Below are 17,154 nucleotides of genomic sequence, written 5' to 3' on the forward strand. Positions count from 1 at the left end.
CTCCCTCTGCAGAGCATCCTGGGGTCCCGGACCAGGGGGCCCAATCGGCACAGGTGGGACATAGTAACTGGTTCAGGAATAGGCACGTGACCCAAGCGGAGCCAATCGGAGTCAATTCTAAGATTAATATCCAGGAAAACAGTGCCGTTCGTGGGGTGGGGACGTGGCCATGTACCGAGGGGCTGGGCCAGCTCTGCTCCAACAAGGGCGGTGCCCGCCTGACTGAGGACTACTCCGAAGCAGTCGGGGCTGGGGACGGACAGAGCGCATGGATGGCTGGGCCCGAAGCCGGTCACCATGCCCAACTTCACAGTTCTTGGGACCCAGACCCAGCTAACCGTTTGAGCTGGTTTTGTCACTCACAGCCCCGGGCGTGGCTCCGAACTAGCACCCAATCAGGGACGAATGCGCAGAGCACATGCGTGCCTACGTCCTCTCCCACAAGCCCATCCCTGGTGACCCACTTCCCAGACTGAGCCCCACCCCGCCCCCAGCACTCCAGCTGTTTCGGACCGTCACGCTGTACGCCAGGGCCGACAGCCGGACAACCGGGCCACCTCCGGGTTACCTCTGGCCCATAGGGGAGGCGAGAGATGAGCTCTGGGGCCATCCAGTAGGGCGTGCCGACCAGTGACTTCCTCCGCGGTACCTCCTTGCTCACCTGGGCACAGAACCCAAAGTCCGACAGCTTCACCTGCAACAGGGCACAGGCAGCGGGGGTCAGAGGTGCTGGAGGTGGGAGTGAGCGGTGTCCACCTGCAGCCTGGAGGTTAGAGCCAGACCACTGAGTGTCTCCACCATCTGCCAGCAGGGGGCCCTCAGGTGTGTCACCTCCCCAGGATCACACCTTCTGCCTCCCTGACAGGGTCTCCCCTGGGACTCCTGCAGGAAGTGGCCCAAGCCTTACAGGTAACAGATGCTTCATGGGGGCGGAGATCACGGCTGGCTCCAGAGGCCCATGCCCTGGGCCCCGGTGTCCCTGGAGGGAGCACATCTTTAGGTGAGAGGGGCACAGCCCTGCCCACGAGGGCAGGAGGGGTGTGGCCCACGCGGCAACAACCGCGTTCCCAGAACCACGGATTTTCACCTGTTTTGGAGCCACGAGCCCCCTTCAGATTCTTGAGGGTATGTGTGGATCTTCTCACCCCCAGGAAATATATGCACACGGCATGCACACAATTTCAGGCTCCCAGATGTCCCCCAAACACGTCTGCAGACGGCTTGAGGGGTTGGTGGGTTTCAACTGAGACTCCCAGTGAAACAGGGCCCGCTCCCACCCCTACCTCTACTGGAATGGCTTAAGCTTCCCGGGGGAGGACAGGCGAATCACCAACAGGATTTTGGTGAAAGTCAAGGACCCCTCCTGCTGAAAATCACATCTACTCTTAAAAATATAAATGCAGGTTCTGGGCCCCGGGAGGCTCATCCGTGGACCTCAAATTTGGAGCGTCGGTCCAGAAGATGGGAGGCGGGATGGCGGTCGACGGCCCACCTCTGGGTGCTCGGCTAGGAACAGTTTCTTGGTGGAGGAGGAAGCGTATGGCCGAGAGCAGTGGCCGGCCACTCAGACGCCCTCTGCCCTCTCTGGGCCCAATGCGAGACCACAGTTCCAGCATCCTGCGCTGAAGGCAGACTCCGCCAGCCCAGGCCCCCCGTGGATGCGTGAGCGGAGCCCCCCACCGCCCCAGACCCGACTCCGGACTGTTGATGAGGCGCAAACTTACTGCTCCTTGAGCCACTGAACCCGGGATCAGAGATACCCTCGGAGCAGAGGAGAGCTGGGGAGAGGTGGGGGGAACTGGGGAGAGGCGGGGGAAGCCCGAGCCACCCTGCTCCTCACCCTGCCGTCGTGGGTCAGCAGGATGGAGTCACTCTTGATGTCGCGGTGGATGACGCCCTGCGCGTGGAGCACAGACAAGGCCTGCAGCACGGCCAGGCACACGGCGGCAATCTGCTCTTCATTCATCCTGCGCGGGATGGGGGTCAGCGACTGGGGCAGACAGGGCCCCGGCCAGGGGTCCGAGGGGGATGCGGCCCTCCCGGCCCCGAGACGCGGCCCCGCCCCAAGGGGTCCGAGGGGACTTCATCCTGTCGTGGGACAGGTCTGAGGGGACGCAGCTCCCGCTGGAGAGCCTGGGGAGGCAGCAGGCTGGGTGCCCGCCGGGGTCCAGCTGCCTGGCGGTACCTGGTGTGAGTGACGATGTCGGTGAGGGCGCCGCCCTCCAGGAACTCCATCACCACCCAGAGCTCATCCCCGACCAGGTAGCTGTTGTACATCTCCACCACGTTCTCGTGCTGGTAGTCCCGCATGATCACCACCTGGGCACCGGGCTGGGTCAGCGGGGTGGGGAGGGCCACCCTCCCGCCTCCTCTCCCGCCCCGGGCTTGGGCCCCGCCATGCCGCAGGCCCAGTCCCACCTGTCACTCCCGCTCACCGGGGTCATCCTGGACCGCCTGCCCCAGTGCCAAAGCCAACAGACCCCAACGGCAGCTTGAGGCCTGATGCCTGCGTGGTGGGGGGGCGCCCCCCCACACCCCAGTTTCGGATCCTGCTCTCTGACCAGTCCTGAGCTGGTCTGAGTGGCCCTGATGACCAGGCTGGTGTTGGGAGAGGGACTCGGGAAGAGAACATCTACGCACAGGGATGAGACCTCAGCACAAGCAGGTTATCAGCCAAGGTCAGAATAAAAGGCTGGGGGGGATGGACTTCAGGGGCAGAGGGCCTAACGAGGCAAAGCCGGGGGTTGGGGGTGGGAACACACCACTTGCAGGGGTCCCGCTGAATAGCTCCCGGTGCAGCTGGAGCCCTGTAATGTTGGGGGGCCGGGGGAAGGGTTACGGGGACAGCTGAGGAGTACTGAGACGGGGAGGCAAAAGCCACAGTTTAGACCACCTCCAGGCCTGCCGTCCTGGGACTCCTGCGTCAGAGTCCGGGGCCTGCTTCCTCTGGGGAAGGAGCCGGGAGTCTGCCTTTGTAACAAGCTCCCTGGCAGACGCCACAAGAGCCAAAGCCAGAGGCTGGACAGACCCAAGGGCCTAGATGGGGGCTGGACCTCAAATGCTCGGCCAAGAGGCCAGGCCTTCATCCTGAGGACACTGAGGGGTGGGGCGCGGGCGTGGGATAGTCTCACACGTCACATGTCAAAAAGAGCCCTTTAGCGGCTGTGTGGGGAATGCCCAGGGGGCGCCCAAGAGGGGAAGGCCGGCAGGGCCAAGCGGGAGAGGCTGGGGCTACGCAGGGGCTGATGGGCTGGGAGACGGGGAGGGGCCAGAGCTCTGAGCTGGGGTCAGGGAGGGTGGGGCCTGAGACAGGGGACCCGGGAAGGGGCAGGGCTGGGACTCTGGGGCCAGTCTGGGAGGGTGTGAGGGGCCTGGGGCTCAGAGAAGGCCAGTAACGGGACAGAGATGCAGCGGGGGGTACGGGGGCGCAGAGGTGACAGCCCGGGGAGGTGTGAGGAGTAAGGAGAGGAGGTAGGCCCAGAACCCAGCCCCAGGGAACCCCAGCCCTGAACGGCCTTCTCCCATCCCCACCCTTACAGGGGCTGGCCCAGAACGGGCCTCGAAACCCACTGGTGGAGGACTCCAAGAGGAGGGTGACGGCGGGGACAGGAGGGGACAGGAGGGGGCCCGAGGCCCACCTCATTGAAGAGCAGCTCGCGCCTCTGCTGCTTGCGCAGATCCATCTTCTTGACGGCCACCAGCCTGCCCGAGCTGCGCACGGTGGCGATGCACACGATGCCCGTGGAGCCCTCGCCGATCTTGATGAAGTTGTCCAGGTAGGAGCGAGGGTCGCCGGGGTCCACCACCAGCTGCAGGGCGGCCCGGAACTGCTCGTGGGATACTCGCTGGGGTTCCCGCTGTGGCGAGCGGGGCCCGGGGGGCCCAGGGGCGGGGGGGACGGCGGGGGTGGTGACGGGGCGGGCCGGGGGGGCCAGCTGAGGCTCGGAGGCATGGGGGCCCAGCACTCCTGGGCTGGGGGGTCCACGGGCTCGGGTGGGAGGCCGGGAGGAGGAGGACTGGGGGACAGCCCGGCCCCCTGCCGACGGCCCATTGGGGGCCAGGTTGTGAGGCTCCCCCTGCAACAGAAAAGAGAGGCAGCTGTCAGTGGAGGGGACGGGGGCCGGCTCTGCTCCCTGAGCAGGACAGGGGCCCTGGCTGCGGGACAGACACATGGCGGTCAGGATGGAGATGGACAGCGGGCTGGGCACAGGTTGGGGTTGGTGGGTGGGGAACAGGGGAAGCTGTGGAAAAAGGGACAGCGGGAGGTCCTGGGGCAGGGGGATTGGTTACCTGGGCACCCCGGGACGGGTGGTCCGTATCGGCCCTCGGGTACGTGTTAAAGGGCCGACCAGCTGCCACTTTTGCCCCACTGGCCAGACCGGCAGGTTGGGGGGTGCCGACGTCAGGCCCAGAGAGGGGGCGTTTATCCCGGGAGGACTCCTGGGGTCCCCCCGAGCCCTCCCTGGAAGACTTGGGCCTCTTCTCTGGCCCCGCCCGCCGCCTGTCACCACTGCCGCCACCCGCCTCGCTGCGACCGGCGACCCGGCCTTGGCCGCCCGCTTTCTCTGGGGCCCCTCTGGCCGTGCTGGCCGGCTCTGCGGGCATCCCGTTTTCCTGGCGGGCTCGGGCAGGTGGCGGCGGGCTGTCTCTCCGGAGGGAGTTGGAGCGTGTCACCGACATGTTCTCAAACTCGTCGAGCAGCAGCGTGAGGGCCCCATCCTTGGCGCCTTTGCTGCCCCGCACGATGGTCTGGGGTCCGGGGCAATGGCGGGATGGGGGCCGGGCAAGGAAGAGGAGGACACAGGACGTGGATCCGACACACAAGGACAGCACGACACAACACACACAAAGACAAGACAGAGACGGAATGAAGAAATGCCATGGGGTGATGATGGGGCCGGGCAGTTGGGGGAGGCACCGGCGGGGGAGCGGGGGAGGCTGCAGCCCCTCCCATACCACTGAGTTGTCTGTCTGTCTATCTGCCTACCGCCGGAGAAGAGCTGGAGGCTTCACCTCCCACAGGGCAGGCTGTGGCCCCTGGGCTGGCTGGGCCCCCTGAGAAGCACTCCCTGTCTTCTGCTCTCCAGGCTGGGAGCAGGCCTCTGCCCTGTGAGCCGGAGGGGGAGGAGTGCAGAGCCCACGCCAGCCCATAATCAGCCCCGGAGAGCCGGAAATTACAGGATGCTAGCTAGGGCCAGGGCACGGCTCGGACCTCCTCCCCTGCAGCCCGCGAGGGCCGTCAGCCCCAAAACCACACTCTTGGGTTCCCTGGAAGCCGAGGGTGGAGGACAGGGAGAGTCGGGAAGGACCGGGCCCGAAGCGCAGGGCACGAGTGCCCCAGGAGCAGCGGGGGCAAATGCAAATTCCCATGAGGGCCCGGTGGACCCAGAGTGTGTCCTGAATCCACCCAAGCCTCACCTGCCAAGTCCACCCCGATCCGGGCCATGGCCACCTCTTCCCTCGAGTACTGAGTCAAGGCCTTCAGGACTCCCCCAGCCCCCACTCAGCTCCAGACACATAGGCCTCCTCAAACCTACCAGGCACGCTCCCACCTCAGGACCTTTGCACTGACTGTCCGCTCTTCCTAGAACATCTTTCCCCCCAAGTATGCCCACAGCTCCTTCCCTTCCCTCTTTCAGGCTTGCTCGGCGTCTCAGAGGGAAGCTTTTGCTGACCACCCGCAGCCTAAAATGCCCGCCCCTAACTCTCCCTGTTCCCCGTTCCCTGCCTTCTTTTTTCTCTGGAGTACTCAAAACCAGCAGACACGAAGCACTCATAAGCTGACCATCGCCTGCACTCCCAGTGCAACGTTCATGAAGGCAGCTCCTGTCTCTTCCTGTTTTTGTGCTCTTGCACATCTCAGCGCCCAGAACAGTGTCTGGGAGGTATGCAGACAGTGCTCGGTAAACACTGGTTGAACCGGTGAGTGAGTTGGGGGGGGGCTGGGAGGAGGCCGCGGGGAGCAGAGAAGCACCCCCATCCCTCTGCCATCAGTCATTGCTATGCGGGGACGCGGGCCCAGGGCGGCCAGGCAGCCTCAGGCCGGAGCTGCCTCTGCTGTGCAGAAAACACCGATGACACAAAAGCCACCTACAGGCCGCAGCGCCCCTGCCCCTGCCTCTCCTGGGCCTGGCTACCAGCGCAGAAGCCCGACCCTGCCCAGGAGCCCAGTAAAGAAGGAAGATATCCGCTCAGACTCTGGTACTGGGATAAGAGGCTAAGTCCCTGGGGGTTGGGGGAGGGCCCGGGAGGACTGGAGAGATTCCCAGCCGAGGGCAGCGAACACCAGCCCACGTGGCACCTTTGCATGAATTACGACCAGGCACCTCATCCTCCTGGCAGGGCTCACGGCAGACAGGCTAAGCAGGGGCTAGACTGTAGGGGCTCCCCCAGGGAGGCCACAGCCAGTGCTCCAGGGGCCACGGGACCAGCCAGGGGTAGAAGTGAGGGGGGCTGCGTGGGGCCCAGGAGAGCCAGAAAGAAAGATCCGGAGGTGAAGCCTCGGCTGCTTTAAGCCGTGGCAAAGACTTCAAAATATTCAAAAGGCCTGCGTGGGATGCCCTCACACCTCGGTGGGCCACCGGATGGAGATTCCGGTCATCCTGGTGAGCGTCCGCTCTTGTGTCCCCACCCGCCACGCCACGCGGATCACTAAGGGCGCCCTCCCGCCAGGCAGGGGCCGGGCACCAGGAGAGGATGAGTCAGCTGCAGGCCTGTCCCCAGGCGCTGGGCCCGCGGACGGGCACACCCATCTCCGCCCCTAGAACGACCCTGGCTGCATGCCCCTGGCCCCCGGCCCTTCCTGGTTTCCACTGCCCCTGGGGTGAAGTCCACGCTCCGAAGCCAGCTTCCTGGGCCGGGCAGGCTCACGCCCTGCCACCACCGGGCCAGCCTCACCGCGGGCCACGCCTGGGCGCCTGGACCACGCAGACAGGAAAGGGCTTAAGAGCACAGGCCTTGGAAAAAGACCTCCGTTCAAATCCCAACTCCACCCTTTTGCCCAAGGTGGCAGGAAACCAAAGCCCCAAACTGAAAGACCCCAAAGGTTTCACTTGGACCGTTTCCTCCACTAAAAGCCGAGCCTCCTCTCCATTTGGCACAATGACTCCTCCGTGCCCCTCAGGGCTCAGCTCAGGTGTCCTCCAGAAGCTGGCCGGGACTGTGGGGCTGGGTCAGCAGCTCCTCTGAGCCTAGCCCTGATCATGGGGGATGGTGGGGGGGAAATCTGTCCCTCGCCCCAGGACAAGTTTCTGCTACTGGGGACAGGGGCATGGAGCCCAGGGAGAGGAGCAGGAATCGGAGCTGGTGTGGGGGGCTGCTGCAGGGGTCAAGGTAGCGCGGTCAGTGTTGAGAGGCAAGGGGAGGGATCAGCGGGTGGAGGAATGAAAGGTCGGCACGGGGGGACGAGGATTGGGGCGGACGGTTGGGGTGTGTCGATCAAGCGTGGGGTTAAGGGCTGGGGGCGCCATCGGGGGTCGGTGTGGGGCAGGAGGGGTGGAGGTGGGCGCTGGCCTACCTTGGGAGCCCCGGGCTGGATGGAGGTGATGCAGGCGGGGTCCACGAGGGGCTTGGGCCGGCGGGCCGACTCCTCGATCAGGCTCTGCCACTGGCGGGGCAGCCCCGTGAACTTCTGCTCATGCTGGTCAAAGCCCGTGTGCACGCGGTGCTCGAAGTTGGATGGCGCGGAGATCTCTACCCGCTTCTTCTTCTTCCCAAACATGGCGCTGAGGCTCTCGGCACCACGAGGGTGCAGACGCGGGCTCCTATCAGCAGGCCTGCGGGAGGGGGCCACTCACCAGAACCCGCCCAGTCCTCTCTGCTCCTCCGGCCCTGCCCTGGTCCTGTCCGTCCTCGTCTCCTCCCTGGTCTCCCGTCTCCCACATGCAGCCCGAGGGACCCTGTGGACACCTGCCCCCGCTCAGAGCCCTCAGCCGAGTCCTCCCGGTGGCCCACCCCACACAACCTGCCCTTGTCACCTCCCCTTTGTTTACGCTCACACTGGTTTTCAAACCTCAGCGCCTTTGCACTGGCTGTTCCCACCCCCTGGGACACTATTCCCCAGTACCCACACATGGCTCCCTCCTTCCCCTCCTTCAAGTCTCAGAGTTGGTGAATCTTCAAGTAAAAGACCACCCCACTAGCCTTCCATGATATCACTTCATAACACGTTTAACGTCTGGAAATTCCACTGTTCTTGTGTTTACTAGCTCCGTGTCTATACCCGTCAGCACTGGAATATCAGCATCACAGGCCAGGTCTCACCTGCCCAGTGTCTCTGTGTCCCACCCCATTCCCAGAACCATGCCAGGCACACAGAGTGTGCTCAGTGACCGATTCCTAAAGGCCTGGCCTCAGCCACCTCTGCTTTCCCAGCCCGGAGTCTGGGCTAACCCCACACATTTTTGGCTACCTACCCAATCACAGTCCCTGTCCTATGCGCGACCCCTAGGAGTCTCACCGCAACACTCCCACTTTCTAGATGAAGGGACCGAGACTCACAGAAGTGAGTTCACACAATGGGGAAAGTTCTGTGCAGCAGATACGAGCAGACAAAACCACGCCCGCCTTTAGGGGCCGTGGTCTCCAGGTGAATACTTAGCACAGTACCAGGCAAGGCATAAATGCTCAACGAAAGCCAGTTTTACAACCAAAGGGGCTGTAGGGGAGATGCGCAGATCGCAGTGTCCCACGGGGAGACCAGGACGATGAGGGCAAGGGGAGTCAAGTCGCCAGAGCACAAATCTCTCTCTGCCACTTACTATGCGTGACCTTGGGCAAGTGACTTGACCTCTCTGTGCCTCGGATCAACCGGCACAGGGCTGCTGTGAGGATTAATTGAGTTAACAGGAGCGGAGCCGGGCGTGGAGCGAGGGCCTTGTCCACGTGTGTGACTCTCGTGAGTAGTATTCCTTGTAGTGTCTGAGGGAGGAAGGGCCCTGGGTCCTGCTCCCCTGTCCCACACATGGGCCCCAGAGTCCCACAGACCTGGTTTGATGCTGGCTGTGCTAGAAGTGCCCTCGGGCAGGTGACGTCTCCTCTTGGGGCCTCGAGTTACTCATCTGTAAAATGGGAAGAAAACATTCATTCATTCACTCATTCATTCATTCACCAATAACCCACTCCTCTGTGCCCAGTCACATACTGGTTGATGCTGGGACACAGTGGTGACCAAGATAGCCCTCTGACAGCCCAGAGTGGTCAGGGCTGGGGTCAGGGAGTACCGGACTGGCGTGAAGGATGGTAGGTGGGGGTCAGGGGAGGCTTCCCAGAAGACAGGCCGTGTGAACGAAGGCCCAGAGGATGAGGGGAAACGCACTGGGCGGGGATCTCCATCTGGTTCATGCTGGCCCGCCAGAGCCTGGCACAGTGCCTGACACAGGGTCGGCCCCAAGCTTAGTAAGTCTTGTGACCTAATGAGGACCTTCAGCCCCCGGTTCTCCTCCCTCCCTGTTCCTCTCCTGTGGGAGCAGCTCTGTGAGGTTAGAACAGGCTGCCACCCCTAGCCCAGAGGTAGGACCATCAGTGGGTAGCCATCTGGGAGAACCGGTCTGGTGGCAGGAGCCCAGTGGGAGGGGGTGGGGACCCAGCAGACAACCTGTCTCAACTGGTCGGGGCCTCCTGGGCAGCAGGTGGCCACAGCCAGATCTGGCCAGGGCTCCCCGAGCAGGTCCAATTTCCCAGCTTGCTCTGGGGCCCCTGGCTGCCAGGAAGTGGTGTGTGAAAGCCGTGGCCAGGGCGGGTGCCCCTTTGCCTCTGCCTCTTTCCCTTCTCTGACCCCAACCAAGCCAGGAGCCCCTTCGATGTCTCTCCCCCGTTCCAGCCCACTGACCCCTGCCCATCCTTCCGGGGAGACTTCCATCCCTGTCCGGGCTCTCCAGCCTGTCTGCCCTCGGCTGTCCCCCCCTTCCTAGTACCCCTCCTCGCCTTGTCCCCACAGCCGGACCTTCCCCCATCCTCCCTGCTGTCACCCCGGAGCCTCGCCTCCACCTCCTCACTGTGTTCCCAGAGGTGCCCCCACCCGGCCCCCTGGCCCAGCCTCACCCTCACCTTGGCCTCTCTCACGCAGCCCTACCCATCCTCCACCCAGCAGCCCACAGCCCGAGGCACCAAGTCACTCCAGGGGCATAAGATTAGCCACGTGACCCCTCACTAAATCCGGGAGAGGGAGGGGCGGACCCTGAGTGGGAGGAGCTCAGCACGGAGACGGGGCGCGCGCGGGAGGCAGCCTGCAAGGTGGGACAGCCAACTCAGAACCCTCCCCCAGAAGCCCCAAGCCACCCTTGCACGTTGCAGCCCGCCTGTTTATCCTGCCCTCCGCTCGCTCGCGTGACCCCTGCAGGGGAAGGGGATGGAAGGACACACCTCCGGATATTTGCCAGGGGGCCACCCCTTCCCTCTGGGCACCTCATGGAGGGCGGGACAAACAGAGGAACTGGCCGTGTTTATAATGATCAGGCCCCGGCTCCACCCTGGGACAGCTCCCAGCTCTGGCGGCTAGCCTTGCCCGGCTCCCCGCCCCCACCGAGTCCCCAGGCCCCTGAGCGGCCCGGCTGCTGTGCCCTGTGCCGCCTTATCTCCTGCCCCTGCCAACCAACCCACCTCGGGGGCTCACTGTGTAGCTGGGGGCCGGCCGCTCGGCCACTCTGTGCCTCGGTTTCCCCCTCTGTTAAAGACAATAATGCCAGTGCCTGCTTCCTGGAGTTCCTACAGGAGTCACAAGTGAGAACATGAGGCCCTGACCGCCTGGCCCGAAAGCAGCTGTGGGCAGCACTGACCTGAGCACCCACTGTGTGCCGGCCCCTCCTCTAAGCACCCTGCCCTGAGTCCCTCATGTAATCTGCACACGTGACCCACGAGGAAGCAGCCACTACGCGTGACAGACAAGGTAAAACGAGGCACGGGGAGGGCGCGGTCCACTTGCCCAGGTCACACAGCTTGGCAGCAGAGTGGGGGACACGAGGCTCCAGGCCTGTTAACCCGAAGCCCGTGCCCGGCCAGTTCTCGGAAATAAAGGCGGCTGCCCCCTCGGAGGCCCGTGCGTGCCAGGCTCTGCTCGGCGCCCTCTGCCCCCAGTCCCATTCCGCCCTCACAACCGACTGGCCCCAATTCACACATGGGGAGCCTGAGGCCCGGAGAGAGGAAGTCTCTCGTCCGGGGCATCCGGGATTTGAACTCGGGCAGGCGGGCACCAGAGTCCAGGCTCTTCCCTGCCTGGCCTGCCCGGAGGGCCACAGGGATGCCCTTGTTTCCGTCATCATCGTCATCACCAGGGTGCCCTCCCTCCCACTCAAGCCTCCAGTCCACACCCACACCCTGCCCTTCAGGTCCTGCCCTGACCCTTCCTGGGGCCGAGGGTCCCCTACCCCCTGTCTGACCCGTCCCAGGCCCCCAAGGGTAGAGTGGGGTTCCTGCCCCTGCCTCCCATCCTTATCTGCCTTTACCGCAGCCTTCGGCAGGACAATCTGAAGCAGAAAAGATGTCCACAAACCAGTCCCTGCCACCAAATGTGCCACACCGAGGCTCAGCTCTGGGACTTCCATCACTACCACCACCACGAGGGCCCCGTGAACCCTGTGCAGATGCAGACGCGGAGCTCACGGACCCCCTATGACCTCGGTGGGGCAGCTATTCTCATTCCCACTTCGCAGATGTGGAAACTGAGGATCACAAAGGTGAAATCTCTTGCTCAGGTTACCAGGCAGAGCTGGGCCTAGAAGACAGGGGGATCTACTACAGGGTCGACCTCCTTAAGCCTTCTGCTGGCCCCCAAGGCTCCTCCGTGTGGCCCCATGGCCTGTACGATCGGCCTGTCATCTCTGCCCCCTCGTTCACTCTGCCCCAGCCACATGGGCCTCCTTGCTGTTCTTCAAACCCTAGACGTGTCCCCACCTCAGGGCCTTTGCACTGGCTGTCACCCCACCTGCTGGAACTTCATTCTCCCTGATCTGCACATGGCTCCCTCCCTCCTCCCCGCTACCCGAGTCTGTGCTCAAATATCCCTGCTCCTGTCCCGGCTCCCTCTATGCCTTTTTCTTTGCACCTGTCTTCTGTCTTGCTCCCCAGTGTACCCCGTCTACAACATGGCCCCAGCCCACACTAGGCGCTCAAGGAACCTGTGGTGAATGAACTGATTCATCTGTACCCACTACGCTACAGCCCTGCTTGGGCACCTCTGACTCTGCCCGGGCGGTCCCTGGGGCACTCTGGCGGAGGTGTGCCTGGGACCCAGGGGCGGCGGGTGAAGCAGCAACGTCAGGCAGAGGGAACAGAGGAGGACAGCGTGCAGATGCCTCTGAAGCCTAGGGTCTGATCCCAAGAACGCAGGCCCATTTTGCATTCTACTCTCGTACGGTCATTGCAATTAAAGAAAGTCTTTTGAATTATTCAGCATGTGGGACAGGCGGTTTCCAACCTGTCCCAGCAAAAGCTTCAGATTTTCTAGTCACCCCTGCGTTCACTGGTTCTACACTCTGAGCTTTCGGGAGAAAATGATACCCACCCTCCCACCCACCCAAACTCTCCCCACCAAGGAAATCGGCCCCAGGGGGAGAGCAAGATCACTTGTGGGACGAAGCTGTCTGGGGAGTGTGTGTGTGTGTGTGTGTGTGTGTGTGTGCGCGCGCACGTGTAAAACTCCTTGCCTCCTGTCCCCTTCCCTCCCCCCAGGCTCTGAATAAAGCTGCAGTTCTGGGAGCTGACCTAGCTGGACCCCAGGGGCCCAGGGAAAGAACAGGGGATGTGACAGGATCACAGTCTTGCTTTCACATCCACCCAAACAAACCCCTCGATCAGGAAGAGGACCACGGAGGAGGGCTCACTGGCCCCGGCCTGCACTCAGGGCTTTCACCCGTGGCTCCCACTCATCCTTCTGTCAAGACCTTCACCCACTAGCTTTGGGAAGTCCCTCCTCACCTCAGTTTACCCCATCTCCCCTGGCTGTGTTCTGACAACGGAAGGAGAGTCCGGCCTCCTTTCCCGGCCTCCAGCAGAAGCCTCGCTGCCTCCCTTAATCCCCCACCCTTCCCACCTCCATACCTGTGCTCAGCTCTTGGGTGCCCACCTGTACAGCGCCCTGCCCTCCCCAGTCCAAATCTCTCTCCCAGTCTCCCGCCCCGAGCTGAGTTCCTCCAAGGAATCCTCAGGGATCTTGACCCCAGACCCTGCCACGAGCTCTGGGCCTGACAATACCTACTCTACCCACAAAGGACCCCATCACGCTCCTGCATCCACCCACCGTTGATAGCTACTGAGGGCTGATCTCTGCCAGGCTAGGGCCGGGCCTCCTAGCGGTGGTCAGGACGGCCAGAAGCCTCCCTGCCCGTGCAGAGCCCACGGTCTACGGGAAAGGAGACTGTCGATAAATGAGCTGAATCAGAAAAACATCTAGTAAGTGAGATGGTAAGCGCTGAGGACATACACAAAGGAAGGGTCAGGACCTTGTTGAGGGTCAGGAGAGGTTGGAATTTTCAATGAAGTGATGGGGGGGGGGGCGTGGCTGGGAAGGGGACACTTGAGCAGCGACCTGACAGGGGAGCGGAGAGGGAATCATTGGGATACCCGGAGGAAGAGCACTGGGCAGGGCAGCACAGAGGGAAGAGTCAGGACAAATGTCCCCAGGTGTGGTCAGAGCAGAGGAGGCCGAGTGGCGGGGCAGGCGGTGGGGGCAGATCACGTAGGGACTTGGGGGCCACGGAGATCACTCTGTCCTTTCCCTGGAGTGAGGCAGAGCCACACAAGGGCTCTGAGCAGGGAAGGGACGTGGCCTGACTCGCGTCCACGGGCTCCCCATGGCCAAGTGTGGGGCACAGACTGGGAGCGGGGAGCCCGGGGAGGTGCAGGACGTGACGGTCCAGTGGAAGACAGGGGTGGGCAGGCCCACGTGGGGGCTCAGGAGGGAGAAGCAGGCAGGCTCCAGGCGTGTGGTAATGGTCGCGATGACGGGACTTGCTGAGGACCGACACCACTTTCCGCACTGGCTGCAACAAGCGCGCCACGGGGGCGGGGGCTTGGTCCAGTCTTGCCCATCACCGCACCCCCGGTGCCTGGCACATTCCGCCTACCCTCTCCCGGCCCTTCACATCACCCAACAGGTTACACACTCATGAGTGTGCCTATTGTCTCCCACTAAGTCAGTGGCTCGGCACTGGCGGGACCCACGTTTCAGTTGATTACGGCTCGGTCCCAACACCTAGCGCGGGCTGTTCCTTCTTGGTGGCCTAGTGGATGGAGGGGACGGGCGCATGCTTTGGTGCCGATTCTGGCCCAGGCCCGCACCAGGCGTGCGGCACCAGGCGTGCAGACAGGCCACAGTGAGCCCTCCGCACGGTTCCTCTTCCTTTCTCCTTCCCAAACCAAAACGCTGAGGTCCAGAGAGGGGAAGTCACTGCCCAGGGCTGCCCTGCACCAGGTCACAGAAGTGCCCATTCTGACCCACAGAGAAGGTCACCACCCCCTCTGCCTCCTGCTTCCCTGCGGCCCAGGCTCCAGCCAAGGCCTTTGCTCCAGACAAAGGACCCCAGAGGTTTATGGGACAAGAACGACAGCAGAGACAACTCTATGCCGATAACCAGAACCAAGATCAGAAAGGCTGCCTTGGTTAGGAGGGAACCAGAAGCAACGGTAAACCAATGGCTCTCCCCAGGCCTCCCCCTTGGATAAAACTCCCCACTGGGACTTACCAAGCCCCAGGCCAGTTGGGCTCTTTCAACCTCAGGACCTCATCCCTTCCACTCTCTTCACTACAACTGCGCTCGCCTCCTGCATTTTTGTCTCAGACACCTCAAGCTTGTTCCAGCCTCAGGGCCTTTGCACCTATGCTTCCCTCTGCCCGGAGCTGTGTGGCTCACCCTTTCCTGACATTTGGGTCTCCGTGCAAATAAAACCTCATTAGAAAGGTCTTTCTTGACCCCTGACAAAGTTTGCACCCCTGCTTTATCCTCCTCTGTGGCATTTATTAGCACCTGACCTCGTGTACATGCGGACTGTTGGTCCCCTCCTCCTCCTCTCCCCCCAGTAGAGGCTCCCTCTCCCTGAGAGCAGGGGTCTCTGTCTCATTCTTGCTGTAGGCTTGGCATCCAGAGCAGTAGGCACTCATCAGGTATTTGTGGAGCAAAGGAGGGATGCCATTGCCCAAGTGATGCGTCCAGACCCTGAGGGGGGACAGGCGAGGCTGGTGGAGGCGGAGAGTGGACATCAGTCCCCGATCCCTGCCTCACACCACCTGCAAGTCCGACCTTGAGGCTCCAGCAGGAGTGGGTCCGGGCTTTGGAGACCAAATCCTGCTATTTGTGAAGAAGCTGGTGCGTGTTCCAAACAACACAAGGGGCACCCACTGCGCTCCTATCCCGGGGCCCTGCCCACCCCAGGGAGGCCCACCCCAGCCACGCTGTGCTGCCGAGGCTCCAAACGTGAAGAAGTGACAGCCTATTTTGGCGACAGGCAAGAGGCAGGTCATACAGTGACAGATGCCGCAGGAAACCCATTGGTCCCCATAACGGGTGAAATCCCATGAGATGACACAGATCCAGGGGTCCCCCTGGCCTGGGGAAGTCTGGGGAGCGAGGAGCAGCCCTCCCCCACCCCAACCCGGCCTTTGTGCAGACAGTGCCAGGCAAGGACTCGGGAGGCGGTGGGTGGTTAGGAGTGGGCCGCCCAAGCTCTGCCACCGGCTCCACCACTCCCAAGCTGTGCGCCCCTGTGCAAGTGATTCAACCTCTCCGGGTCTCATCCGCAAACCAGGGATGACGACAGTCCCTGTCTCCTGGGACTGTTTGCATGACGGAATAAGGCGACGCGTGAAAAGCATTTAGAACAGGACCCGCCACCAAGCGGGTCCTCGCTACGGGTGAACCTGCTGCTAGGAACAAATAAATGAAAGAGGAGGCCGGGCACAGCCGTCTCCTGGCCAGCACAGGGGTGCCAGCCTGTCTCTGTTGCCTTGCTTTCTCCAGGGCCCGGATGGGGGGCAGAACGGGCTACACTGTCCGACGACGGGTCTGCCTCTCCTGCCGCACCAGGAGCCCTCCGACAGGGCAGGGCCTGGGGCCATCTCAGCCCCTCTGGGTCCCCAGCCCTGCCCAACACAGGGTGGCACACAGCTCAGAGCGGGGCTGAATGAAGACACAGTATTTCCTGTGCCCAACCGGGCCGGGCAGGTGCCCAGAGCCCCAAGGAGGCCAGGCGGCTCCTCCGGCAGCCCCAGGCCCGGTGCCCCGCACCCCCCACCAGGCACAACAGGACACAGACACAAAGGGCACCCCCAGAGGTGCCCAGGGTGGGGACAGAGGCCACAACAAGCCTGAAAGTGTGGTTGAGCCCCCAGGGACCAGGAAAATCCGATTCGACTTCATTCATTCTTCCCCTGAGGGAGGGCAGGAAGGAGGGAGGGGGTCACAGGCGGGAAAGAGCATCTGGAGCCCCCCCCCCCGCCCCCCGCCAAACAACTCCCCGCTACACACACACACACACACACACACACACACACACACACACACACAGAGGAGCCCTAGACACTGAAGTACATGAAGCCGCCCCACCGCATCTTGGTGACAGCAGCCGTACAGGAGCCTCGGAGCAGGAAAGGACATCCCACCCTGAGCCTTAGTTCCCGCCTCCGGAATATAGGCCCCAGCAGCCGTGGCCGAGCTCCGAGTGGGAGAAGCGGCCGTGAAGAAGGGCCTGGCCCGGAAGAACCAGAATGGAAGGGCCAGGATAATCGGCAGCCCCGCAGCTGCCTCTCCACACAGAGTACAGAGACCACCCCCCACTCCCCGCCGAGACGCACAGACTCCCGAAAGAGACCCACAACACATGCCAACGAGATACACCATACAGACCAGCCACCCACCTTAAAACACAGGCACCCGCGCGCATATACACAATCCCAGATGGTCCACAACTGTCGGATTTACCTAGAAAGGACCCAGACACATACTCAGGAACACTCCCCGAGACGGAGTTAGACCCCGAGACCCACACATCCCTAGCTCCACACACAGAAGGTAACGAGACCCCACACCAGACCCAGGCACACCCATGGCCAACCCCAGGGTCATCCGGGGTGACCCAGCGGGGCACAGCCCCTCAGGACCACCCCCATGAAAGCAGGCCCCGGGAATGTGCCCCCACAGAGGTGCTCAGGGGCCTGCGCTGAGG

General features: G+C 62.8%; 1 protein-coding gene and 1 long non-coding RNA gene across 9 annotated transcripts in view; one reads left to right on the forward strand and one right to left on the reverse strand.

Annotated features, from left to right (window-relative positions):
* PAK4 (p21 (RAC1) activated kinase 4) overlaps positions 1 to 17,154 on the reverse strand; it is a 45,174-nt gene that overhangs the window by 1,839 nt on the left and 26,181 nt on the right. For 4 of the 8 annotated variants that reach the window (XM_043598959.1, XM_043598962.1, XM_043598964.1 and 1 more), the window contains 7 exons: positions 8,986 to 9,059; positions 7,517 to 7,775; positions 4,291 to 4,749; positions 3,639 to 4,076; positions 2,186 to 2,319; positions 1,841 to 1,967; positions 569 to 694 (listed from right to left, as the gene is read on the reverse strand). In XM_043598959.1, the coding sequence (XP_043454894.1) occupies positions 569 to 694; positions 1,841 to 1,967; positions 2,186 to 2,319; positions 3,639 to 4,076; positions 4,291 to 4,749; positions 7,517 to 7,720 (1,488 nt within the window). In that variant the 5' untranslated portion in view covers positions 7,721 to 7,775; positions 8,986 to 9,059. Of the gene's footprint in view, positions 1 to 568; positions 695 to 847; positions 1,968 to 2,185; positions 2,320 to 3,638; positions 4,077 to 4,290; positions 4,750 to 7,516; positions 7,776 to 8,985; positions 9,060 to 10,047; positions 10,142 to 16,846; positions 16,911 to 17,154 lie in introns of those variants that run through there. The other 4 variants (XM_043598961.1, XM_043598963.1, XR_006300097.1 and 1 more) reach the window with 4 other exon arrangements.
* LOC122494074 lies at positions 10,237 to 12,390 on the forward strand. The gene is made up of 2 exons (XR_006300098.1): positions 10,237 to 10,885; positions 11,447 to 12,390. It is a non-coding gene; the product is annotated as an uncharacterized LOC122494074 (long non-coding RNA).

The sequence above is a fragment of the Prionailurus bengalensis genome, chromosome E2 (genome assembly GCF_016509475.1).
Source record: "Prionailurus bengalensis isolate Pbe53 chromosome E2, Fcat_Pben_1.1_paternal_pri, whole genome shotgun sequence".
Classification (NCBI taxonomy): Eukaryota; Metazoa; Chordata; class Mammalia; order Carnivora; family Felidae; genus Prionailurus; species Prionailurus bengalensis.